At 47.4% G+C, this 27,714-nt stretch overlaps 1 protein-coding gene across 3 annotated transcripts in view; it reads left to right on the plus strand.

Annotated features, from left to right (window-relative positions):
- Positions 1-27,714, plus strand: part of LOC114647383 (protein inscuteable homolog) — a 646,645-nt gene that overhangs the window by 615,165 nt on the left and 3,766 nt on the right. For all 3 annotated transcript variants that reach the window (XM_051923473.1, XM_028796087.2, XM_051923472.1), the window contains exons 8-11: positions 8,530-8,701; positions 8,780-8,958; positions 13,770-13,836; positions 21,037-21,192. In XM_051923473.1, coding sequence (XP_051779433.1) covers positions 8,530-8,701; positions 8,780-8,958; positions 13,770-13,836; positions 21,037-21,192 — 574 coding nt within the window. The remainder of the gene's footprint in view (positions 1-8,529; positions 8,702-8,779; positions 8,959-13,769; positions 13,837-21,036; positions 21,193-27,714) is intronic.

Genomic DNA, 27,714 nt, shown 5'->3' on the forward strand with positions numbered 1-27,714 from the left:
TTTATTCATTTAGGAGCATTGCCTTTAAAATGTCAGACTTTTAACACTGCCCTCTAGTGGCAGCCATTCTTAATGCCATACCGACATACCAGGAGAGCTGGTAGTATTAGTGATAATGGATACAAAATTAAAGGTGTGCTGAACTCGTGTCCCGCGTCTGTCTGTGTCGGCTTTGAGCAGCAGGAGTATCCGCAGATCAGATGACAAACGTAACCCCCAGCTGAACTTTTCTCCCGTTGAGCCGATTAAGCACAGGTCATGAGCTCCGAGGCCACGTCCCTAGAAATGCAGGAAAGTGGACCTAACGACCGGATTACAAAATGGGGTCACTCAGACCCTAATCATGGCAGCAGGAACATGGCTGGTGTCAGAAGAACGCAAAAGACAGCATAAAGAGTTGGGGCACCAGAAGATGATCCCCATGTAACTGATGGCTGATGGCACACAAAAGCTAAGACTGTGACAGTCCATCACTATAACGTCTTTCCGGGCGCGAGTCCCAAGAATGACCGAGAGTAGTATGGCGGTGGAGGTGTTACTGGTGGAGGCGGGTTCAAGTGACTGGAAGCTGTGAAGTGACGTCATGTTTCTTCGGGCGGTTGATCTTCAGGTCTGCAGACAGGACAAGCATTAGATGACAGCGCCAACTCCTGACCTGGGGTGGAATTACCATCTGATGAGCCCTGAAATTGTCTCTCAAGTACGTGTGTGTGTGTGTGTGTGTGTGTGTGTATGCGTGACGTTGGTCTAATATCAAGTGGATGCTCCAAAAAAATCACAGCTCACATTAGAGCAGCAAGGAGATGCTTTTAGGCGAGAGCTTCGATTGTGGGAGGAAATGCTTCACTTGGCACCTCCTCAAAAGGCATCAAGCGGCTTATTGTGCCATTTCTATTTATTTTTATGATTGTATGATTGGCTCTCAGCTTCATCCTGTCCTCTTTGTTTGATTTTGTTAATCCATTTGACAAAGATGAATGACTGTGGCTGTTTGGGTCAACTCCCGAGTCCTGTGCTCAGATCCCAGTGTGTTCACAGAGTTATGGAGTTAGCAGGTCAGGTCAGGGTCTCCAGCATTGTGACTTGGCTGTACGCTGTCACAAGAATAGACAGACAAGAGCCACCAAAAGGGATTGGGGCAGCCGCCCAGATGTTGTACTCCTGGCTGCAAAATCGGTGACAATGGTGCAAAGCTGTGCGCAGGTTTGAGTCCACAACAGAACTGACTGGCTGGCACAAAGATGGCGGCTTTAACGGAGAGCGGAGGAAGTGACGTCATTACTTGGGCTGGAACCGGAAGTGGTGCCACTGGGGGCAGGGCCGGAAGTGACGTCATTAGTAGGGCCAGAACAGGAAGTGGTGCCATTGGGGGCAGGGCCGGAAGTGACGTCATTAGTAGGGCCAGAATAGGAAGTGGTGCCATTGGGGGGGGGCGGTTCCGGAAGTGACCTCATCACTGGGGTCGGAAGTGGTGCCATAGTGGCTGAAAGTAACGTCATCTGTAGGGCCAGAACAGGAAATGGTGCCATTGGGGCCGGTTCCAAAAGTGACGTCATCACTGGGGCCAGAACCAGAAGTGGTGTCATCGGGGGTTTTTGGCGGAAGTGACGTCATCAGTGGGCCCGGGACCGGAAGTGACGTCATCGGGGCCAGTAACTGGTCTGCAGAGAAGTGAGAGAAAGAGTAAGTGCACTCCGCCACCCTCTGGTATGCGTGGAATTACATTACTTTCATTCAGGCCCTTCAGCTGCCTCCCATTGTCACGTGTGTGACAATGCTTTGGGTCATTGTCATGCTGAAAGGTGAACCTTCGCCCCCCCAGTCTGAGGTGGTGTCCACTCTGCAGCAGGGTCCACTCTGTGTTTTGCTGCCCTCAATTCTGGCCACTTTCCCTGTCCCTGTAGGTTAGGTTTAGGTTTAGGTTTATTTGTCATATATAGGTTAACACCGGGTCAACATACAATGAAATGTGTATGACGAGAAAAACAAGTCACTCAGCCTAGATCTAATAAAGCTTAAAAAAAGATTACAAGTTAAAAATGGACAAGCCATATAAAATAAAATGTGTACATTTTAAAAGAAGTTATAGAGCAATATGAGTTGAATGAGCAGCAAGTACAAATGACAGTTATTGCACAGATAATGTTTTATAAGTACAGATGCATATTCCATAAAGTGCAGATGAATGTTCCAGTCAGTATTCCGAGTGTGTGCAGGTACAGTGTGTGTGTGAGTAGTGCCATGTAGATGCACTGTAAGTGTAATGTAAGTGTTCAGGTGTTGCTGTTGAGGAGTCGAATGGCCTGGTGGTAAAAGCTGTTCTTAAGTCTTGTAGTCCGAGCAGCCAGACTCCTGTATCGTCTGCCGGACGGTAACAAGGAGAACAGCTGGCGTGCTGGATGGCTGTGGTCCTTTATGATGCTGCTTGTCTTACGCAGGCACCAATGGAGGTAAATGTCTTCAATGGCAGGACGACTCTTGCCCGTGATGTGCTCTGCTGCCTTCACCACTCTCTGTAGTGATTTCCGGCTGCTGGCAGAGCAGCTCCCATACTAGATGGTAATGCAGTCCGTCAGCAGACTCTCGACCACACTCCTGTAAAAGTTTGAGGTGATGTTGGCATTCATGCCAAACTTCCTCAGCCTCCTCAGGAAGTAGAGCCGCTGCCAAGCTTTCTTGACCACACTGTCTATGTGAAGGGTCCACGAGAGATCCTCGGTGATGTTTACCCCGAGGAACTTGAAGCTGTTAACCCTTTCAACTTCTATGCCGCTGGTGTTCTCCGCCTTGTTGATTCCGATAGTCCACGATCATCTCCTTGGTTTTGCTGACGTTAAGAGACAAGTTGTTATCCAGGCACCAATTACTCAGTGCCAGAACCTCCTCTCTGAAGGCCGTCTCATCGTTGTCAGTGATAAGGCCTATGATGGTTGTGTCGTCTGCAAACTTGATGATGGTGTTTGTGCCGTGTTTTGCAACACAGTCGTGGGTGAACAAGGAATACTAGAGGGGGCTAAGCACACAGCCCTGCGGCGCTCCTGTGTTTAAAATGAGTGATGAGGACGAGTGTTTGCCGACTCTCACCACCTGGGGCCTGTTTGTGAGGAAAGAGAAAATTCATCTGCAGATGGTCGTCAAGCTTCAAGATGAGTTTTGAGGGGATGATGGTGTTGAATGCCGAGCTGTAATCTATGAACAGCATTCTTACATATGTATTTCCTCTTTCCAGGTGAGTGAGGGCAGTGTTTATTGTTAGCGCAATGGCATCCTCTGTAGATCTGTTTGCTCTTTAAGCAAATTGGAGAGGATCCAGCGTGTCGGGGAGGGAGGAGCAGATGTAACCTTTAATAATAATTTTTTGCATTTATATAGCGCTTTTCTCACTACTCAAAGCTCAATTGCAGGTTAAGGGCCTTGCTCAAGGGTCCAACAGAGCAGAGTACCTATTGGCATTTACGATATTCGAACTGGCAACCTTCCGATTGCCAGTGCAGATCTCTAGCCTCAGAGCCACCACTCCGCCTGCAATCTTTGACCAGTTGCTCGAAGCACTTCATAATGACCGATGTCAGTGCAATTGGCCGTTAGTCATTCAGACAGGAGACCACCAGTTTCTGTGGGACAGGAATGATGGTGGATGCCTTGAAGGAAGTGGGGACCACTGACTGCCTCAGGGAGAGATTGAAAATGTTGGTGAACACACCTGCTAGCTGGTCAGCACACACCCTGAGGGCACGGCCTGGGATGCCATCTGGTCCCGGAGCTTTGCGAGGATTGACCTTTTTGAAGGACCTTCTCACATCAGATGTTTCAAGGATCAGAGTGACAGACTCACTGCTCCCTTGAGTATATAGCAACTGTTCTTTGTTGGCTGCATCAAAACGAGCATAGAAAGTGTGGAGCTCGTCTGCAAGACATGCAGTGGGCTGAACACTGGCTGTGTTTTTCTTTTTATAGTCAGTGATGCAGCACAGTCCATTTCACAGGTGCTTGGTGTCAACTCCACTTTGTTCCTGCAGTCCCGTTTGGCCTTCTTGATGGACCTCCGGAGGTCGTATCTGGCTGCTTTGTATGCATCAGAGTCCCCTGAGCCAAAGGCAGAGGTCCGCGCCTTGAGCTTAGCCCGAGTCTCCCTATTTACCCAGGATTTCTGTTTAGGATATATGCAAACGGTGGTTTTAGTGACAACATCGTCAATGCACTTGCTGATATATCCTGTGACAGAGTCTGTGAATTCATTGATGTTGCCATCAGCTGCATCCTCAAACATCTGCCAATCAGTTGTTTCAAAGCAGTCCTGTAAGAGCTTCACCGTCCCATTTGTAGATCCATCCATCCATCCATTGTCTCCCGCTTATCCGAGGTCGGGTCGCGGGGGCAGCAGCTTGAGCACAGATGCCCAGACTTCCCTCTCCCCGGCCACTTCTTCTAGCTCTTCCGGGAGAATCCCAAGGCGTTCCCAGGCCAGTCGAGAGACATAGTCCCTCCAGCGTGTCCTGGGTCTTCCCCGGGGCCTCCTCCCGGTTAGACGTGCCCGGAACACCTCACCAGGGAGGCATCCAGGAGGCATCCTGATCAGATGCCCGAGCCACCTCATCTGACTCCTCTCGATGCGGAGGAGCAGCGGCTCTACTCTGAGCCCCTCCCGGATGACTGAGCTTCTCACCCCATCTTTAAGGGAAAGCCCAGACACCCTTTGGAGGAAACTCATTTCAGCCGCTTGTATTCGTGATCTCGTTCTTTCGGTCACTACCCATAGCTCATGATCATAGGTGAGGGTAGGAACATAGATCGACTGGTAAATTGAGAGCTTCGCCTTGCCGCTCAGCTCCTTTTTCACCACGACAGACTGATGCAGAGCCCTCATTACTGCGGATGCCGCACCGATCCGCCTGTCGATCTCACGCTCCATTCTTCCCTCACTCGTGAACAAGACCCTGAGATACTTGAACTCCTCCACTTGGGGCAGGATCTCGCTACCAACCCTGAGAGGGCACTCCACCCTTTTCCGGCTGAGGACCATGGTCTCGGATTTGGAGGTGCTGATTCTCATCCCAGCCGCTTCACACTCGGCTGCGAACCGATCCAGAGAGAGCTGAAGATCACGGCCTGATGAAGCAAACAGGACAACATCATCTGCAAAAAGCAGTGACCCAATCCTGAGTCCACCAAACCGGACCCCCTCAACGCCCTGGCTGCGCCTAGAAATTCTGTCCATAAAAGTTATGAACAGAATCGGTGACAAAGGGCAGCCCTGGCGGAGTCCAACTCTCACTGGAAACGGGTTCGACTTACTGCCGGCAATGCGGACCAAGCTCTGGCACCGATCGTACAGGGACTGAACAGCCCTTATCAGGGGGTCCGGTACCCCATACTCTCGGAGTACCCCCCACAGGATTCCCCGAGGGACACGGTCGAATGCCTTTTCCAAGTCCACAAAACACATGTAGACTGGTTGGGCAAACTCCCATGCACCCTCCAGGACCCTGCTAAGGGTATAGAGCTGGTCCACTGTTCCACGACCAGGACGAAAACCACACTGTTCCTCCTGAATCCGAGGCTCGACTATCCGATGGACCCTCCTCTCCAGGACCCCTGAATAGACTTTTCCAGGGAGGCTGAGGAGTGTGATCCCTCTGTAGTTGGAACACACCCTCCGATCCCCCTTCTCAAAGAGGGGGACCACCACCCCGGTCTGCCAATCCAGAGGCACTGTCCCTGATGTCCATGCGATGTTGCAGAGGCGTGTCAACCAAGACAGTCCCACAACATCCAGAGCCTTGAGGAACTCCGGGCGTATCTCATCCACCCCAGGGGCCCTGCCACCAAGGAGTTTTTTGACCACCTCGGTGACCTCAGTCCCAGAGATGGGGGAGCCCACCTCTGAGTCCCCAGGTTCTGCTTCCTCATTGAAAGGCATGTTAATGGGATTGAGGAGGTCTTCGAAGTATTCCCCCCCACCGACCCACAACGTCCGAGTCGAGGTCAGCAGCGCACCATCCCCACCATATACAGTGTTGACACTGCACTGCTTCCCCCTTCCTGAGACGCCGGATGGTGGACCAGAATCTCCTCGAAGCCTTCCGAAAGTCGTTCTCCATGGCCTCCCCAAACTCCTCCACGCCCGAGTTTTTGCCTCAGCAGCCACCAAAGCCGCATTCCGCTTGGCCTGCCATTTGTAGATGTCCCTGTAAACCGGTTTTTCCTGTTTGAGTCTTTGTTTATATGCAGGCAGCAGCAATACAGAGCAATGGTCTGCTTTTCCAAAAGCTGGTCGAGGGAGGGGTTTGTAGGAGTCCTTGAATAAGGTGTAACAATGATCCAGTGTTTGATCACCTCTTGTGGGGGGAGAGATATGCTGATAGTATTTAGGGAGAACTTTCTTCATGTTTGCTCTGTTAAAGTCTCCCAACACAATAAATGCTGCTTCTGAGTTAGCGTTCTCTAGTCCACTGATAACATCATACAGTTCATCCATAGCCGAAGCTTTATCAGCTTGTGGGGGGATGTAAACAACTGAAAGGAGAACTGAACTGAACTCCCTCGGGAGGTAAAAGGGTCTAACTTTAATGGCCAGCAGCTCCAGAACCGGTGAGCAGTGCGTTTTTAAGACACACACATCCGTAGCCCACGAAGAGTTAACCATAAAGCACACACTCCCTCCCCTCGACTTGCCGGAGTCCTTCGTTCTGTCTCCCCGATAAACTGTGAACCCGTCTGGTGTGACTGCGCAGTCAGGTACGCTGGGCTCCAACCACGTCTCTGTGAACGCCAAAACGCAGCAGTTCGTGATGTCTTTCTGGTGCTTTATCCGTGCGTGCAGCTCATCTAATTTGTTGTCCAGAGACTGAACGTTAGCGAGCAGGATGCTAGGCAGAGGAGGCTTGTTATTTCTCTGTCGGGTTCGGCACAGAACTCCGGCGCGTTTCCCCCTCTTTGTTTTCCTTCGGCGTCGCGCGAGTAAGCAAAAGGCTCCAGGCAGTACAGTGTCCGCGATATCAAAAACTGTTGTAAAATCCGAACTGGCTGATGAACGTAATTCCAAAAGTGTTTGCCGGTCATACTGAAAGTGTGATAAAGTAGAACGCACAAAAAGAGTGAGTAGTAAGAAAATAAATAATAACTTTTTGCTGAGATGACTCGGAGCTCTCGTCGGTACAGCCATCTTACGGCGCAGCCTGCAACACCTCCATATTGTGATGCTGCCACCGCCCTGCTTCACCATACAGAGGCAGGACATGAGCAGTGCTTGGAGTTTGGCCTGTAGAGTCCTTTTAGACGGTCATATGCCGTCCAGCCACTCTACCATAAATGCCTGATTCATGGACCGCCCTTTGGACGGGTTCATAGTAGAGGAGTTCTAAAGTTCTATTAAATTGACCACTGGGTTCTCGGTCACCCCACTGACCAAAGGTCCTTCTTGCCTGGTTACTCTGGTAGTTCCAAACTTATCTTCTATTCTTGAGACCACCATGGGAACACTCAAAGCTTTAAAAATGAGGTTACCCCCTCGCCCTGATCTGTGCATCACCACAATTTGATCACGAAGGTCTACTAAGAGTCCCTTGTCACTTAGTTTTTGCCCTGACATGCACTCTGAATTGTTGGACCTTCTATATGCAGTGCCACACACGTGCGCCTTGGGGACAGCTTAAAGGCTCTGTTGGCGGTAATTCCTTGCCGATCCACAGGGTGGCGCTGTATTCTAAGGCCTCTGCTCTTTTTCCCTCTACAGACCGGATAATCGACAACTTCACTACCTCTGATGTCACTTCTGGTGTCCGTCCCTCTGGACCCACTTGACTGGCATTTAACCAGAAAGTGTCGCCCTCTTGGATACTCTGATCTGCGACTCGTTTCTTTTTGCCTCAAAGCTGCGTTTATTCTTACCTTTATAATATATGGGGTTGCGGTGTCACCCCGACTCTTTATCTGTGTTTTGTTTTCCAGCAGATACACGTGTGCCTTTCAAAATGACGTCCAGTCAATTCCAAGCAAGTTCTAGAAACGTCTCAAAGAGAATTCAAGCAGACAGGAGGCACAACTTGGAGTGCCCCCCAATAAAGGGGCCTGAACACCTCTAGCAAGGAGAGATATCAGCGTTCGATTTTGGCTAAACTGGCAAACCTTTCTGAAGACACGTCTTCACTTTTGGGTGTAGATTGATGGGCAAAAATGTCAAATTTATAAATTTAAAATGAAATCAACAACACAATAAAGTGGGCAGGAAGTCGAGGGGGTCTGGATTGTCTTTGAATCCCCTGTAGGGAGAACCTATGACTGCAGCAGAGTCTCCTTAACCTGCGTAGCGCTGACCGCTCTGTCACCATGCCACTGCTGAGTGCAGATCATATTGTCACACATCAACCGTGACAAAAAGGAGCCAAGCCTATCAACGCCAGAGTGTTGAACAAGTTGGGTCTGTAAGGCAGATGGCATCTCGATGAGCTTCACAAAGTGAACAGACGCCGCACTCACGTCAGAACTCAACCTCACCCTCACTCGGTCCTTCCATTTGTCTTTCCGCAGGTGGACGGCATCCTGTGTCTGGCAGACATCCTGGCAGACGAGAGCATCAATGAAGCGACGCGCTCGGAGGCAGCAGCGGTGGTGGCGCAGATCACATCGCCACACTATGCCTTCACGCAGCACCTCAGCAGCTTTCTGGAGAACATGGAGGACATGGTGACAGCCCTGCTCAGTGAGTGTCTCTGTTTTGACGGACGCCGACTTCCCCTCCGCTAGCCTCCTAATCGTCTCCTTACCTCCCACCACACAGATCTCTGCCAGAATGCATCCTCAGGTGAAGTCTTCCTGCTGGCATCGGCCGCTTTGGCCAACATCACCTTCTTAGACACCATGGCCGGTGAGATCCTTCTGCAGCTCGGTGCTATTGGTGTCCTCTTTGAGGCCTTCCGAGACCAGCGGCGTGTGGACACACCTTACTCCAAAGATCAGGTGAGCAAAGCAAGTGGCGTCAACGAAGCCACTGTGTCACTTACCGGCTATCCAAGTCCACTTTGAATTTTTGGATGAGATGATTTGGTCTGACGAGGGGGAGCCTAACGATGGGCGAAAGCTGAGGACTGCGCGGTGGCCGTTCGTTTCGATGTTTAGCACCACCGTCTCATGGATCTGGAATCTGTGGGTCCATGTGGGGATTGCAAGTTCTCCCTGTGTCCACTTTCTTATAGTTACTCCAGTTTACCTCACATACCCCCAAAATGAATTAATTGCTATGGGTGGCACGGTGGCGCAGTGGTAGCGCAGCAGGAGACCTGGGTCTGCTTCCCAGGTCCTCCCTGTGTGGAGTTTGCATGGAGTCTCCCCTCCAGGACCCCTGAACTAGACCACAGGTGTTGAACTCCAGTCCTGGAGGGCTGCAGTGGCTGCAGGTTTTCATTCTAACCATCTTCTCCATTAGGGACCAGTTTGTGCTACTAATTAACTTCTTTTGTCTCACTTTTAATTAACTTGACTCCCCCCCCCCCCCCCCCCCCCCCCTTAGTTGTCTCTTTTTCCTTAATGAGCAGCCAAATGATAATGAGGTGGGCAGCACAGTGGCACAATGGTAGCGCTGCTGCCTTGCAGTAAGGAGACCTGGGTCCGCCCCTCCCTCACTCCCCATACCACTGCCATTCTTGTTCACAGTCTTGTTACTTCTCGTCTGTACTATTGCAATTCACTCCTCTTTGAGGGGGGTGGCGCAGTGGTAGCCTCACAGTTAGGAGACCTGAAGTTCACTTCCTGGGTCTTCCCTGCATGGAATTTGCATGTTCTCACCATGTCTGCATGGGTTTCCTCCCACAGTCCAAAGACATGCAGGTCAGGTGCATTGGTGATCCTAAATTGTCCCTAGTGTGTGCTTGTTGTGTGTGTGTGTGTGCCCTGCGGTGGGCTGGCACCCTGCCCAGGATTTGTTCCTGCTTTGCACCCTGTGCTGGCTGGGATTGGCTCCAACGGACCCCCGTGACCCTGTGTTAGGATATAGCAGGTTGGATAATGACTGACTGACTGACTGACTGACTGACTGACTGACCAAATTCATTGCCGAGTCTTTTTAATATACAGGGAGTAAAGGTGATTTGAAAAGGAGGTGCCAATCACAATGGATAGAAGCTGATGCAGTACAAGACATTTGCAGTGGCTTATGGGTAGTTTGAGCATGCACAGTGTGGCGCTGTATCGTTACTCGAGTTCAGGGGTATCGAACTCCGGGCCTGGTGGGCCGCAGTGGCTGCAGGTTTTCATTCTAACCATCTTCTTCATTAGGGACCAGTTTGTGCTACTAATTAACTTCTTTTGCCTCACTTTTAATTAACTTGACTTGACACGGTGGCACAGTGGTAGCGCTGCTGCCTCGCAGTAAGGAGACCTGGGTTCATTCTCACCCTTTTCCTAATCAGTGACCAGTTTTCACTGCTGATGAGCTCCTTTTCCCTTCATTTTAATGGCCCTGATTTTAAGGATTCAGTCCTCTGATTTGATTTGTTTCTTCATTAAATGACAGCCAAACAGAAATGAGACGTGAAACGAGCCGACAGATGACTTCAACCAATCTCTTAATGAGAAGTTGATTCTTGCTGTTAATTAAACCCGTTCTTTAATTCCATGGCGTGTTGCTGCTCTCATTCTGCAATAGCAGACATTTCTGAAATTGAGCACTGATATGTGGACCTGAGTAGATCGACATTCCTGAGACCTCCACCTTTCTTTATGTTCAGATATCGTATGATGGACACCAGTTGTTTTGGCTCATTTTGTATCTCATTATTATTTGGCTGCTAATTAAGGAAAAAGAAACAATTAAGGGGTCCGAGTCTTCAAGAGCCAGTCAATTAAAATGAATTCAAAAGAAGTTAATTAGGCCACTCATTAAGAGAAGGGTGAGAATGAAAACCTGCAGCCACGGTGGTCCTACAGGACCAGAGTTCGACACCTGTGGTCTAGTTGAAGCCAAGCTCAAATGAAAATGCATTACACAACTGTGGAATGGTGTGATAAGAATGAACAGGAGATATTATTATCAAGGGTTTGGGGCATCCACCCAAATAATTTGCCCTGGCAGCAAATGTGTAATTTTTGTTGAGTTGTGTTCAGTACAAAGTCCAAAACAGAACTGTCTCATGGGTGGAAAGATGGCAGTTTTAAAGGTTGAGATAGGAAGTGACGTCATCCCGGGGCGGAACCGGAAGTGACATCACCACAGCCATCAGAACCGGAATTGGCATCATCGCGGTTGCCTGAAAACTGGAAGTGACGTCATTAAGGATGTCGGAAACAGAGGTGATGTCATCACGGGCGCCGGGACCCTGTAGGATTTCCAAAGAATGGTCTGCAGAGGATTGAGAGAGAGAAAGTCTGTGCACCCCACCACCCCCTGGTCTGGAGTGGAATTATCGCTGTTCAGGCCCATTAGCTGCCTCCCATGCGCGTGTGTGTGACAACGGATACGCTGAAGTGAGCAGACGGAGTGGAACCTGCTGAAATTCCCTGACGGATGTCGGCTCAGTTTGGAAGTGAAAACCGCAGGACTCAACGAAAAGTGAATGAACGACTAGAAAGGGTTAAAGCAGGAAGAACAAGTGGAACAGATCAGGCTGACCATTAGCATCACGCACAGCAGCCCACACCAACATGGCAAATGCCTTCATCGGAGAAGACTGACGGATTATGTTGTCCACTGCATATTTGGATATCTGCTATGGATCTACACACGCTGTAGCTGCACGAGGGCTTGGGCTACCATCAAGTTTGTTCCAAGATGGCCACCCAAACAGCTTACTGATCTGCACAAGCAAGAGCATGTGGAGACTGTGACCCGATTCCTGAAACGTTATGAAGAAAATCCAAGAGTCTTGGAGTGGATTGTCACCCGGAGATGAGACACGGGTCCAGCACTCCACCAAAGTGGAAACATCCGCTTCCTCCAGTAAAGAAGAAACTCGAACGACAGCTTAGGCTTCCGCCAAGAAAATCATGAAGACCTTCTTTTGGGACATGAAAGGGTCCTGTTCTGCTGCACTTTGAGGAACCCGGACGAGTTCAAGAGAGAAATGAAAAATTGTGAATCGCAGCAAAAGAAGAGGAATGCTGTCACGAATGCTGTTACATGTCCCCATGGGGTGACCACAACGGTGGAGGCAATGCAGCAGGTGCGGTTTAAACGTCTTCCACGTCCCCCTTACCATCGGCCCACTTAAAGAGGCTCCATGTGATCACAGGCTCAAATTCGCTGCTGATGATGACGATGATGGACGCGGTGCAGACTTGGACTTGAGGGCAGCCGAAAAGTTTGACAAAGTTAGTGGAACGATACAAGAAGTTCAACGACCCGCAGGGAGACCATGTGGAGAAGTGACAGCGCTGTGATGTTCATCTGCTCACAGTCACCCGTGTTAAAGGGTGAGTGGCCGCTACTTCTCCATCATGCATAAGTGATTTGGATACCAATATAAATAACAAGCTGGTTAAGTCTGATGATGAAACAAAACTAGGAGGAAGGTCAGATAATGGAGGACCATCTGAATCTGAATCACAGAGACGCCTCGAACAGGACTGGGCCGATGAAATTTCATCAAAGAAAATGTGAAGTGTTCCATGTAGGTCACAGGAGTGTGAGATCTGAAAACACAATGTGGCGTCTGAAAGCCGAACGCACTGCTTATGAGAAGGACCAGCGTGGTGTAGAGGACATTGGGCCCAGAACCGGAAGTGAGGACACCAGGCCTGGAAACAGAAGTGACGTCATTGAGCCCAGAACCAGAAATGAGGTCATCAGGCCTGGAAATGGAAAGTGTCATCATTGGGCCTGGAAACAGAAGTTACGTCATTGGACCTGGAACTGGAGGTGACGTCATTAAGCCTGGAAACGGAGAGTGATGTCATTAGGCCCGGGAAAAAACGGAAGTGGCATCATCGGGAGCAGCCAGAATTTCTCGTAGTCGGTCTGCAATGGAAAGAGAGTAAAGATAGTACACTCTGCCACCCCCTGCTCTGACGTAGCATTACCGTCGGTCAGGCCCTTTAGCTGCCTCCCATGCACACATTTGTGACAGCAGCCACAGTGACCATCAAGTTCTCTCACCGGGGAAATTGCTCATCTTTGATGGGTGACCAGCTCCGAGGTCTCTAAGAGTTGTTATGTTTGCTCCTAACTTCTTCCATTTAAGCCTTATGGAGGGAGGCCACTGTGCTCTTGGGAACCTTCAATGCTACAGAAGTGTTTTTGTACCCTTCCTCACATCTGAGCCTTGACACAGTCCTGTCTCGAAACTCTGCTGGCATTACCTTCGACCTCATGGCCTGGTCATTGTCAACTGTGGGACCTTCGGTAGACAGGTGAGTGTGCCTGTCCTCATCATGTGCGATCAATTGGATTGACCAGAGATGGACTCCAAAGAAGGTGTAGAAACATCTCAATGATGAACTGTAGAATGGGAATCATCAGAGCTCATTTCAAGGGTGTCGACGTGATGTTTTAGATCTTGTTTTGTTCAGGAAATGAAGTGTGGCCAAAGTTTAACATGACAAGAAGTGACACAAAAGTGACTTACTAGTAAAGGCCATTGCAGATAACAGGTGGTGGCATGTGGGGGTCTTTAAAAGGCTACTACTGTAAAAGGGCTTTATTTACAGGTGCTGGTTGGTCAGCAGAAAATGTCTGTAGGTGGGCTACAAGAGCGCCAGTCCACCCCAAGGGTGTGGTTTCTCAGCGTGTTTTTACTTTCTAATGGTTGTGTCGCTTTTCTTTTCTTTTCTTTTTTTAGGTGGTGACCATACTCGCCAACATGTCCGTGCTTGACCAGTGTGCCTTAGAAGTGCTCCAGCACAACGGTAGGCACCTTCCTTATCATTGTGTCCCTCTGACTGGTGAGATGCCATCAGGATTGGCTGTCTGAATTAGCAGACGCACTGTAGCTGACCACCGCCACATTTTATCCCAAAGAAAGATGGCTGCCTGCACCTGGCTGTCTACTTACACGTGCTATGGATGCAGAAAACATTCAGACCCCTTCACGTTCTGCACACTTTATTGTCATCTTGTGTCATTTTCCAATCTGCCTAACCCTGACCAGGGTCACTGGGGGGTGCTGAAGCCTATCCAGCTAGCACAGAACTCAAGGCAGGGACAGGGTGCCAGTCCATCTCACACCAAACACTCACTGATGCCAATTCAGTAGGAGGACAGTGGCAGGACCCTGGAGCATGTGAAGGAAACCCATGTGGACACAGGGAGAACATGAAAACTCCACATAGGAATGCACCATAACCCTGACTCTAATCCTGATCTCCTACTGTGCCACTCCACACTTTTTTGTTTTTGCTGTCGATTTAGTTTTAAATTGATAAATTTGACAATGGTGCCCATCACAACCCACAATGGCAACCGAACTGACATTTAAAAATAAGAGTCCTCCACAAACGTCCTGTAGTCCGACTCGTCTCCATTATTAACACAGTCTATGGAGTCATCTGAGGAGTTCTGCAGGTGGCAAGTGCTGGTATTGTGCTGGAAGTCTGTTGTGTAGATGGGTGACCAGGAAGGGACACAGGACAGTTCTCTGAGGGACTCCAGGATCACACGCCACCAGGACCAACTCCATTTGACCCAATAGCTTTTCCTGAGTGTAGCTTCCTCAGTTGTCTCCTTACATGGTCCTCAGTTATGGACAGTCCATATGTACAATATGGTAGAAGGTGTTAATGTCGTAGAAATGGTGTTTTGACTGGTCATTGGAAGAAGGTGGCAGTGATGATGTTTAGTGCAGGTCTTGCACTTGTCCTGTCTTTATGTCTTTGTCGTACGGCGGTGGTCCTGTTATTTTGTGTCCCTGTATGCTGCAATGAGGTGTATGGATAATATAATGATAAAGCCACTTGACTTGACTCCAAGATATCAGAGATTTCGGTTTGTAATTTTTATTACATTTGTGAACCTTTTTGGTCACATGCTTTCATTTTGTCATGATGGTTTGTTGAGTGTAGACTGGTGGGCAAAAATGGCCAGTTTCCCCATTCAGAATGAAGTGTGCAGATTGTGAAGGGGTCTGAAGATTTTCTGAATCCGCTGCAAAAGTTGAAAACACAAGAAAATGCAATTGAAATAAAAAAATGTATGTGACAGGTAAAATGTAAAGGTGACGTTTGTCATCAGCAGGCGTAAAATCCATGAGAGACCCCCAAAGGTGTTCAGGCAGCAAAATCCTCCTTGCCTTAGTGTTACTGTTCTTGCAGGGAAATGGAATCTCCACTAGATGGTGCTAAAGAGCTTCCGTGGTCACATTTCTCACTCCAGCTGGCTGCAAAGACACAACACAACCCTCCTCGGTCCGACTCGGGGGGTCCTGGGGAATCCTGGCAGCTTCAGGTGTTTGTCGAGACCAAACCCGGGTGGGGATATCAATCTGGACCTGTCAGTTGGCACCAATGAGCAAATTCTGGCAGGAACTGAGACAACCTGCCAATATCACACAGACAATGGCCTGACGTGGGCAGTGAACCCGGGACCCTTGATCGGAGAGGCAGCAGTGCTCACCAATAAGGTGTTCCAGTCACAGTGCCTGTACTGTCATTTCTATATGTTACTTGGCACAGACAAATGGCAAGTTAAACTCCATTTACAAGTCAGGGACTGAGGATCGTTACTCCTCGTCAGTGAACTGGCAGGTAAACTTTTTTCGGAGCGAGACTGTAAGACAATTAAAAAACAAAAATAAATAAAATGTCAAGAAAAAAAGGAACCAATATTCCCGGTTCAAAAGAATAAGCAAGAAGTCAAAACCAAAAGAAACACGCGAGTACGGTTGAGGGTTTTGGTATCCGGAGATTGGATAAGGAAATGAACCCCTAGCCATCCTTTTATCCTGTTCTGTCCTTTATGACCCCCAGGCCACACCTCTAGAGACACCTAGTGGACCTTGTAACCCCAAGGGGGCGCCACTGAGACCCAAACCTCAAAAAAACACAATAACACCAGAACACAGTATCGGTTCAAATAAAGGATTTATTTACTCCCTAGAAGCACCAATACACAATTCCGAACTTCCTCCTCCTGCAGAGTGTTGCCCACTGCCTCCAAACTCAGACTCGATTCAATGTGGCGTCGGGCTTTCTTTTAACTTTGACCCAGGAACTGCTTCCAGTTTCACGTCAAGGTCTTCCAGAGCTTTTCTAGGTCTTGTGGGAACCATGGCAGTCTCCTCACCCGGCAGTGCTGCGTGTCTGGACTCCAACTCCCATGCTGCCCTGCGGGTGATCTAATCAAGTTCAGCCCTGAGGACCACTGACAAAGTGTGGTGTGGGGGAATGGACTGCTCCTGGTAAGCTTGCTCACCCAGTCCATCCATTATGGTTTCCTGGGCAGGTATGAATCTTTCCATCCCTGGCACCTACAACCTAAAGACGGGATCTCAAGATGGCGTAAAAATGACCCAAAATGGTGTCCCAGTTGATGCAAAACAAAACACAACATCTAATAATTTAAGAATTTAAGAATAAAGAATTTCAAAAAATGAAGAATTTCAGAATCCGTGACCTGAAACTCCCCCCCCCCCCACTACAACTGCAAAATTCTACAAAATAATTTGCATTAATTCAAACCAACTTTGTGATTGATGCTTGAACATTATCCTGAAGAATTTGTTGATATTGGGTTGAATTCATCGGACCCTCGACTTTAACAAGGGCCCCAGTCCCTGAACTGGCCACACAGCCCGCCAGCATGATGGAACCTCCACCCAATGTGACAGTAGGTAGCAGGTGTTTTTCTTGGAATGCGGTGTTCTTCTTCCGCCATGCAAAGCACTTTTTGTTCTGACCAAATAACTCCATTTTTGTCTCATCAGTCCAAAGCACTTTGTTCCAAAATGAATCTGGCTTGTCTAAATGAGCATTGGCATACAACAAGCGACTCTGTTTGTGGCGTGAGTGCAGAAAGGGCTTCTTTCTCATCACCCTGCCATACAGATGTTTGAATTGTAGAACGATGTCCAGATACACCATCTGCAGCCAGATGTTCTTGCAGGTCTTTGGAGGTGATCTGTGGGTTGTCTGTCACCATTCTCACAATCCTGCTCATATGCCGCTCCTGTATTTTTTTGGCCTGTCAGACCTGCTGGTTTAACAGCAACTGTGCCTGTGGCCTTCCATTTCCTGATTCCATTCCTTACAGTTACAGAAACTGACAGTTTAAACCTCTGAGATGGCTTTTTGTAGCCTTCCCCTAAACCAGGAGACTCAACAATCTTTGTTTTCAGATCTTTGGAGAGTTGCTTTGAGGATCCCATGCTGTCACTCTTCAGAGGAGAGTCAAAGGGAAGGAAGCACAACTTGTAATTGACCTCCTTAAATACCTTTATATCTCATGATGGATACACCTGTCTGTGAAGTTCAAGGTGTAACGAGCTCATCAACCAATCAGCATTGAGCAGTGACAGGCATTCAAATCAGCACAATGACAAGGGGACCCACATTTGTGCACAGCCAGTTTTTCACATTTGATTTAATTCCATATAACTAAATACTGCGTCACTAAAAATCTTTTCTGATTTCTGAAAAGGTAAAAGTTTTGGATATGTTGAAGGAAGGGAACAGCTACACCGCTGCAGGATGCCATTACGGAATCAATGAGTCCATGATTCTTTTTTATTTAAAAAGGAGGAAAAGAATATAAGATCTATGGCTGCAGTGTCCTTTAACCAGGGCGCAAAACGAGTTGTAAGTGGACGTTGTAAGGCAGTAGTCTGGATGGAATCTGCTTTAGGGATTTGGATTAAAGAGTGCTGGAAGAAGAACAACGGCGGTGCTAAACAGTCGCCTGAAGAGGCTCCTTTACAAGAGCTGTAACGCTGTCCTTTGTTGTGCAGTAAAATTACACTCATCGTTATCGGACAAGTCGCCGTGTCATTGTTGGCGAATAACATAATTAATTATCTACGTACAGTACTTATTACATGTACATAGTTTAGTATCACTGTACACACATTTTACTGTATACAATTTTTCTTGCATTGTACTTATTAATTGCTGGTGTCCTGTCTGTCGTAATGGCTGTAACATATGTGATATCGGAGACGCTCGATATCTTTAAAATAATATTTAGGTTTTACTGTATATAAACAGTGTGTTTACATACATAATTTCAATGAATCTTACCTAATATCTAAGAGAATACAAAGGGTTTATGCTGTATAATTGTGTGGGAAATGTTTATAAGAGTGTGGGTGAGTTTATAAGGGCTTAAAATATATAAAAATAACCATATGAACATATGGTTTTTACTTTGCGGATTTTCACCTTTCGCGGGGGGTTCTGGAACGCAACCCCCGGGATTGAGGAGGGATTACCGTAATGGAAATATGAAAATTCAAAAGTCTCTAAAAAATGATAGTAAAGATCGCATGAGCACAAACAAACAGAAATTATTACTCGGTGAAATAACGGAACAGCGAAAAGAGATTGAATATATTGTTTGGATTTAAACTTTAAGTCAGAGACTTGTAGATCGTCTAATTCACGTTACCATCGGGGAAAAGTCGTGTTTCTTCCCAATGAAGAGGCGTATCCACGAGAATTAAAAGATTTGTTGTTTGGTGAAAGTGAAATCCCACGAGAGAAAATTTCAAGCCCCGCGAGACAAGACTTTATGCAAAGAGATTTGAAAAAGTCCTGCCACATCTAAAACATTTACAACCACACACACGGTTCAACCATCTCTCATTTGTGTGACTGCTATTGTCAGACACAGTTTATGTAGAGAGAAAGAAACGATATTCACTCACGGGCAGTTATACATGGTGTTGTCACGATGGAATTCCAAACACGGAATCAAAATTCAATGAGATATTAACGAAAAGGTAAAAGCGAAAAGAGATCGAATATATGGACATAGGGGATATGACAGAAGTATGTAGATATTGTTTGGCTTTAAACTTTAAGTCAGAGACTTGTAGATTGTCTAATTCATGTTGCCATCAGGGAATAGTTGTGTTTCTTCCCAATGAAGAGGCCTATCTGCGAGAATTCAAAGATTTGTTGTTTGGTGAAAGTGAAATCCACAAACCTGAGCGGTAAAGACACGAAGTGGCTGGCACATAGCGCCCGCCTGGGGGTTGGCGAGTGAAGCGAGCATGGGGCAAATCCCCCTAGTACTGTATGTATTGTCGCAGATTGCGGCCCTTGCCGTCCTCTTGAACCCTTCGACCACTCCAGACACCAGGTAAAAGTCCAATAATAATATTTATTTGGACAATGTACAGTGCACAAAGCACCCTCCACTCCACAATACTCATATAACTAACCAATAAACAATACACAATAATCAATCCTCCACACTCCCAGACATTTCGCCACCCTTCCTCCCAGCTCAGCTCAGTGTCTGGGCTTTCCCATGAGTCCTTTATACACCCTGACCCAGAAGTGTTTCTCCCTTCTGTCCATGTGATCATGAACACTTCCAGGTCGGATAAAAAGCTCCTTTCTTCAACCCGGAAGCACGTCGTTTCCTCTTGTCACGTGATCATGACGCACCTCCGGGTTATAGGGCAAGTAAGAGTCTGGCAGTCTCCCCACAGCAACTCCTGGTGGTCCCCAAGGTATCCAGCAGGGCTGTGCATATAAACTACAAAGTCCATGAGGCCCTGCTGGAATTCGGGGAATGTCCACGCTGTTGGGAGAGCTCCATCTGGTGGCCTGGGGGTGAGGGCTGGAATATTTAGCCGGCCACACACCACAGTATATATATTAGTTTCACATTTCAATATATCTGCACTTAATTTTACCCTCTGACTTGCATTGCCTGTTTATTCGTCGATTGGGGGAAACGACTACTCTAAGGGGTACGGCTTCTTATTGTCTTTAGATTCCTCAGTTTGGCCAAGTCACTGGTCTTGGTTGTGTAGTTGCCGGTCTGGGTGAGGGATCAGCCGTTACACGGTGTCTCCGTCACTGCACTGGGGGTATTGGGATTCCCATTCAGACTGCAGGGTTAGCGCCCCCTGTTGGCCTCACCAACACCAATTTCAGCAGCAACCCAAGTAAACCACAGGGGCCAATCTGTAGTTCATCCTGGTTTGTTTCAGCAAAATTGAAACTAAATATAAGCAGACTGTAATTTCAAAATATGACAGTTTTACACAGAGGACGGCTCTAAAATGACAACCCAGTCCAAAGCTGTGACAAATATGGCCAAGTGGAAGGACGTAGACAGAGAAGAGTAGAGGGCTGAGGACAGAGCAGTGAGGAGAGCCTGGTGTGACCTGCACTGTGCTGGATCTGCTGTGGTCAGGATTATCGAGCTCTTTTCTAACTTAAACCTGTGGAGGGCAGCGTTTGCTCCTGCAAGAAAGTTCCTATGATGGGAAAGCACCACTCTAGCTACCATATACCACAACTGTTGAGACAATAGTGCCCGTCCAGTTTGTGGAAGGCCCTTTTCCATTCCAGCGTGACTTTGTTTCTGTGGTCCATAAAGACATGGAGGAACTCAAGTGGCCCATCACAGAGCCCTAACCTCAAATCTGCTGAACACCTTTGAGATGAATGGTTGTGAGCGAGGTCACCTCGCCCAACATCAGTACCTGACCTCATAAGTACTCTTTTGGCTGAGTGGGCACAAATTCCCCACTGGCACACTCCAAAACCCTGTAAAAACAAAGGGTGAAGCTGGTGCCCATATTAGTGCCTGTGGCTTTGAAATGGGATGTCCAACAAGCTCATATACTCCTGATGGTCAGGTGTCCACAAGCTCTTGACCATACAGTGTATGTTAGATGCCTTGCTGGGGTTCAGAACCATCAAGCTTTTGACGTAAAGTGGAGTGCCTTCTCCACTTATTATCACCATTGTGATTTTGACTAGACAAGTATAATTTTAATGGTAACTCACCTGGTCTTGGCAAAGCCAGCAGAGGGCACTGAACTTGCATCGTCGAGCTCCTGTGTGTGTGTGTGTGTGTGTGTGTGATTTGCTACCTGGGCACCCCCTACAGTTCAGTATATTCAGTGGTCTTTCCTGATTTTTGTGTTTTTTTAACAGGTGTGGAATGCCTCTTGGCAATGCTGTCTGAGAAGCCGTCGTCCTCCAGCCCTGCAGAGGGTGCTGCTTGTGAGCGGGTACAGCAGAAGGCAGCAGTGACACTGGCCCGTCTCAGCCGACACCCACTCGTTGCACAGGCTGCTGCCCAGAAGCACTGTAAGCATTTTATAGGAGCCGATCGGACTGATTCGGGTACGAGTGTCAAAGCACAGAAGGAACCTGGCAGCCATGCTTCATATGGCACCTCTCCTGGTCATCACTGACCTTTGCATGCACACACTCCCACTACACTGGCAGTACTCAGTCCCGGTGACCCTCAAGGTTTGGTTCTGCTCTATTTAATTGGATTCAAAGTGTGGTCCACCAGACCAGGTGTCGGTGGTCCGTGCACTGACCTAGTCATTTTGTTTTTGCTGATAGAGCCACATGAAATGGCACTAAGACCCCAACCACGGAGCGCCCTGTCTGAGTCTCTTGCAGACGGCAACATCTTTTACATCTACTCTACCAATTTCCACTCTGATCCTGTATCATAGTCCTTCTTCTTGTGTCTCCCAGTTCCCTAGAGAGCATGAGGCCGTGACAATCTGCATCCATCTTGTTCTATCATTGGCAGCAAGTTAGCACTTATTGCTCCTTCTCTTTCTCTCTTTCGACATTTCTTCAATCTTGCAGTTTCTCTGCCATGTAACCTAACTCCTCCACTACGTGGGACTCCTTTCCTGAACCATTCCCTGACAACAGCAGTCTCTTAATTCTGTCTTCATGGCCTTATTAAGGATCACTAGCAAAAATCTGGGACTGGGAAATGTGAAACCCAGGAAGGTTGGAGCTTGTATTGCAACCTTTACTTCCAGTTGGGCAGGGACGAGCACCTCGTAGGCAAGAAATTCAAATTGGGGAAGCGTATATCACCCAGACTTGAGAGAAGACTCCAGGTGAGAGGCAGTGAACTGTGGGTAAAAAAAAACAGCAAAATGGAGCCAGCATTGTAGCTCATAGAGTAGCAGTAACATAGAAAGAGAGCGATGAGCAGTATGAGTTTGAAAGACTTGTGTTTGTTCTGGGCTTTTGTTGTCTTTCTTGGGGCATAACAGTAGGGGGTAACACTGGCACCTAAATTAAGGAGGAGCTTTCTAATAAACAATGGCCTGCTGTGTGAGTCTGTGTGCCAACTCCTCTTCTTTTCATTGCAGGTGTTCACAGTATTTTTCACATGGGTAGGAAACAAAATATGATCATTGTAATGTGGCATTTATGGTAGTGTGTGGCTTTTAATCATAGGTGGTCTTCCACATCTTTGACTTTGAGGTCCTAGGTCCAAAACTCTATGAGAATCACTGTCTTAGCCTAATGAAGTAAGCTATGGTTCACAGTTTCTGCATTTTAGGGGTCAATGTAGAACATTAGAGCAATCTGGACGAGAACAGGCCATTCAGCCCAACAAAGCTCGCCAGTCCTGTCCACTTATTTCTTCCAATTAAACATCAAGTCGTGTTTTGAAAATCCCTAAAGTCTTACTGTCTACCACACTACTTGGTCGCATGTTCCAAGTGTCTATCGCTCTTTGTGTAAAGAAAAACTTCCTAATGTTTGTGCGCAATTTCCACTTAAGTTTCCAACTGTGTCCACGTGTTCCTGATGAACTCATCTTAAAATCACCGTTCTCGATCCACTGGACTAATTCCCTTCACAATTTTAAACTCTCCAATCATGTCACCTCTTAATCTTCTTTTGCTTAAACTGTGAAGGCTCAGCTCTTTTCATCTTTCCTCCTAACTCATCCCCTGTAGCCCTGAATCAGTCCAGTTGCTCTTCTCTGGACCTTCTCTAGTGCTGCTATGTCCTTTTTGAAGCATGGAGACCAAAACTGCACCCAGGACTCCAGATGAGGCCTCACCAGTGTGTTATAAAGCTTGAGCAGAACCTCCTGTGACTTGTACTCCACACGTCAAAGTGCTATATAACCTGACAGTCTGTTAGCCTTCTTAATGGCTTCTGAACACTGTCGGGTAGTCGGTAGCTTAGAGTCCACCACGACTCCTAAATCCTTCCCATAAGGTGTACGTTCAATTTTCAGACCTCTCATTGTGTATTCAGACTTAAAAAGACCTAAACTTAATGCAAGTGTTAATTTCAACTCTTTGAATCTTTCCTCCTAACTCATCCCCTGTAGCCCTAAATCAGCCCAGTCGCTCTTCTCTGGACCCTTTCTAGTGTTGCTATGTCATTTTTGTCAAAACTGCCCCAGGACTCCAGATGAGGCCTCACCAGTGTGTTATAAAGCTTGAGCAAAACCTCCTGTGACTTGTACTCCACACATCAAGGTGTTATACAGTGCATCCAGAAAGTATTCACAGCGCATCACTTTTTCCACATTTTGTTATGTTACAGCCTTATTCTAAAATGGATTAAATTCATTTTTTTCCTCAGAATTCTACACACAACACCCCATAATGACAACGTGAAAAAAGTTTACTTGAGTTTTTTGCAAATTTATTAAAAATAAAAAAACTGAGAAATCCCATGTCCATAAGTATTCACAGCCTTTGCTCAGTACTTTGTCGATGCCCCTTTGGCAGCAATTCCAGCCTCAAGTCTTGTTGAATATGATGCCACAAGCTTGGCACACCTATCCTTGGCCAGTTTCGCCCATTCCTCTTTGCAGCACCTCTCAAGCTCCATCAGGTTGGATGGGAAGCGTCGGTGCACAGCCATTTTAAGATCTCTCCAGAGATGTTCAATGGGATTCAAGTCTGGACTCTGGCTGGGCCACTCAAGGACATTCACAGAGTTGTCCTGAAGCCACTCCTTTGATATCTTGACTGTGTGCTTAGGGTCGTTGTCCTGCTGAATGATGAACCGTCACCCCAGTCTGAGGTCAAGAGCGCTCTGGAGCAGGATGTCTCTATACATTGCTGCAGTCATCTTTCCCTTTATCCTGACTAGTCTCCCAGCTTCTGCCGCTGAAAAACATCCCCACAGCATGATGTTGCCACCACCATACTTCACTGTAGGGATGGTATTGGCCTGGTAATGAGCGGTGCCTGGTTTCCTCCAAACGTGACGCCTGGCATTCACACCAAAGAGTTCAATCTTTGTCTCATCAGACCAGAGAATTTTCTTTCTCATGGTCTGAGAGTCCTTCAGGTGCCTTTTGGCAAACTCCAGGCGGGCTGCCATGTGCCTTTTACTAAGGAGTGGCTTCCGTCTGGCCACTCAACCATACAGGCCTGATTGGTGGATTGCTGCAGAGATGGTTGTCCTTCTGGAAGGTTCTCCTCTCTCCACAGAGGACTCTGGAGCTCTGACAGAGTGACCATCGGGTTCTTGGTCACCTCCTGACTAAGGCCCTTCTCCCCTGATCGCTCAGTTTAGATGGCCGGCCAGCTCTAGGAAGAGTCCTGGTGGTTTCAAACTTCTTCCACTTACGGATGATGGAGGCCACTGTGCTCATTGGGACCTTCAAAGCAGCAGAAATTTTTCTGTAACCTTCCCTAGATTTGTGCCTCGAGACAATCCTGTCTCGGAGGTCTACAGACAATTCCTTTGACTTCATGCTTGGTTTGTGCTCTGACATGAACTGTCAACTGTGGGACCTTCTATAGACAGGTGTGTGCCTTTCCAAATCATGTCCAGTGAACTGAATTTACCACAGGTGGACTCCAATGAAGCTGCAGAAACATCTCAAGGATGATCAGGGGAAACAGGAGGCACCTGAACTCAATTTGGAGCTTCACGGCAAAGGCTGTGAATACTTATGTACATGTGCTTTCTAAACTTTTTATTTTTAATAAATTTTTCAAAAACCTCAAGTAAACTTTTTTCACGTTGTCATTATGGGGTGATGCGCTGTGAATACTTTCCGGATGAACTGTAGAACCTGACATTCTGTTTGCCTTCTTAATGGCTTCTGAACATTTCAAAACTAAGTCTTGCCAGTTTTCATTAGGATGTACCGAGTATTTATGTATATCGCTGGGGGATGATTTAGTGTTTTCTTAATTTTGTGTTTAAGATGTCATCCTCATGAGTTTTGTTCTGCTTTTCCATCATTTACTGAAGAGTACCTTAGTGGGTCTGATGCTGGAGGAATTGCTATATTTCAGCTTTCGGCTTAGGGTTCTGTCTTTATTAGCATACAACTAAGGGAGCAAACTACGCGAAAAAAGACAAATTAAAAGGAAAACAACAACAAAGAGTTAATCAAAGTGACAGCAAAAATATAACTATTTCTAAATGAGTTATAAATGTTGTAAGTGCCAGGCAGGATTATCTGGTATCCCATCCTGGATGGGGATGGGACCCTGACCCAGACGCAATGGACAAAACAAAGGAATCGTGGCTTCTATTTTGGAATAAGTTTATCCCCCATCCACTATATGGCAGCATCCCACTACTTCTGCAGTCAGGTGGACACCTGCATGGCATGATGGGAGTTGTAGTGCTGTGAGTCAGCCCTGCTGGGTCCCGTGAGGGGCTACACTGCAGGAATTCACAATCCCTTTTTTTCGTGACTTCTGCATGACCCGGAAGTGCTTCCATCGGGCTATGCCCTGGCACCGGAAATACTCCCAGGTCCAATATTATAGGCAGCTGTCCAGCCTCCTCCAGCTGAGTCAGAGTCTGGAGAAAGGAAGTCAACACTCACTAGAGGAAGAAAAGGAAGGAAGAAGAATTTCATTGGAATTGTGCTTGTGCAACCTAAGAAGAAACCCTTGTGAGGTATTTTCATAATAATAATAATAATAATAATAATACATTTCATTTATATAGCGCCTTTCTATATATTGTGACCGCTGCTGCAGGGGGACGCGGCCCCGCTTCAGAAACTCCCTCTTAAACAGTTTTTCACTGATAAACAAACACACTCTTACATTCTGACCTAAGCTTGACAATATAAATAAATTACATGATACATCATTTGATGCATGTACTTGGGCACATCATCAGTGATTAAACATGGCATCATTGGGTATTTCGGATCTTTCAAACTATCACACACCCTCGTCCAGGTGACCCAACTGAGGTTGTTCAGGCCTCAGCCGTTGTCCAAGTGGCTTACTACAAGCACCACAGTTCAGCCGGAGCCACCGGGAGGCTTCCTACGCAGCCTCCAAGTTAGTTTTGATGGCCCTTGCCCTACTTGCCCCGATGATGCCTAGGGTTCCGTAGGCCTTCCACAAGGACTGCCCTGCAAAACCCCTTGCACCCCACCTCTACAGGCCAGCACCCTCACCGTCGACAGCCCTCAACCAGCTCCTGGTATTTTGTCTTCTTCCTCTCCTTCCATTGAACCGTAAACTCAACCGGGATGAGCTGTTTGGTGGACTCAGAACTGATAAAGATGTTGGGTCTCAGTGTGGTCTGGATGATGTGAAATGGTATTCTAAGTTCCTTTTCCAGGTCAGCAGACATCACCCAATCCCATGCTGTGTGTAGCAGACCAGTCTCACTATGCTTTAATGGCTACCTACCTTAATAAATGCCACCACTTTGGCATTTATCCCCTTGATCTCCCTTGCCACTTGATCGTGTCGGCAGTGATATCGGCCTTCCCCCCGAGCCTTAGGGTAGCAGCTTAAGATAAGTTTCAGTGTTCCTCTCCCTCAAGTAGCAGGCTGATGAATTGATCCTACCCCATAAAAAGGTTAGATGGGCTTGGTAGGACATCATAGACTCCCTGAATCAGGAACTTAATTCTATGGAGATCTGCCTTCCAGGTGATCTTCCTCTCCAAAACCTGCTCCCACCTCATCCATGGTCCTCGCTGCTTCATGGCCACTGCTCTGTGATTCCTGTTCTTCCTCGATGGCTGCTTGAAGTTCCCCCTGCACAACGCCCCTTCTCTTTTTTTCGGTGGGCAGTATCATGCCTCTCTGTCACAACACCCCCAAGCCCTGGGCCACTCTTCCCACTTGGACTTTGTGCTGAAGTCGGGCCTCTGCTTCGACTGCTTTCTATATATAAATAAAATGTATTATTATTATTTTGATAATTTAAAAAAAAAACTCTATTTTGGTGGTGGCACAGTAGTAGCGCTGCTGCCTCACAGTAAGGAGACCCAGGTTCGCTTCCCAGGTCCTCCCTACGTGGAGTTTGCATGTTCTCCCCGTGTCTGCATGGGTTTCCTCCCACAACCCAAAAACATGCAGGTTAGGTGCATTGGCGATCCTAAATTGTCTAGTGTGTGCTTGGTGTGTGTGCCCTGTGGTGTGCCCGGGATTTGTTCCTGCCCTGTGCTGGCTAGGATTGGCTCCAGCAGACCCCCATGACCCTGTGTTAGGATATAGAGCGTTGGAGAATGACTGACTGACCTCTATTTTGACCCCATGACTGTATTTGTGTTGGTTGGTTTATTGGGCTTGGTGGCGCCCCCAATCTGTCACAACATTAAAATCACACCTCTGTCCTTTTCTGAATGTGTAACAAGAAAACAAAAAGACCCTCTGGTAGCGGTCCGGTGCCGCTAAGATTCACACCATCGAAGAGATGGCCATTTATTTATTTTTTTAGTGGAGATTCCAGCCTTGGCCCGACCCTCACGACCCAACCCGACCCTTACAAACAAAAAACCAATGGAAATAAAACAGCAAATAAAGAATGTATTAATAATAATAAATGAAAACAACAATCCCACCCCAATTCCCCTTACGGTGATTATACATTAAAGACAAC

The sequence above is a fragment of the Erpetoichthys calabaricus genome, chromosome 2, assembly GCF_900747795.2.
Source record: "Erpetoichthys calabaricus chromosome 2, fErpCal1.3, whole genome shotgun sequence".
NCBI lineage: Eukaryota > Metazoa > Chordata > Cladistia > Polypteriformes > Polypteridae > Erpetoichthys > Erpetoichthys calabaricus.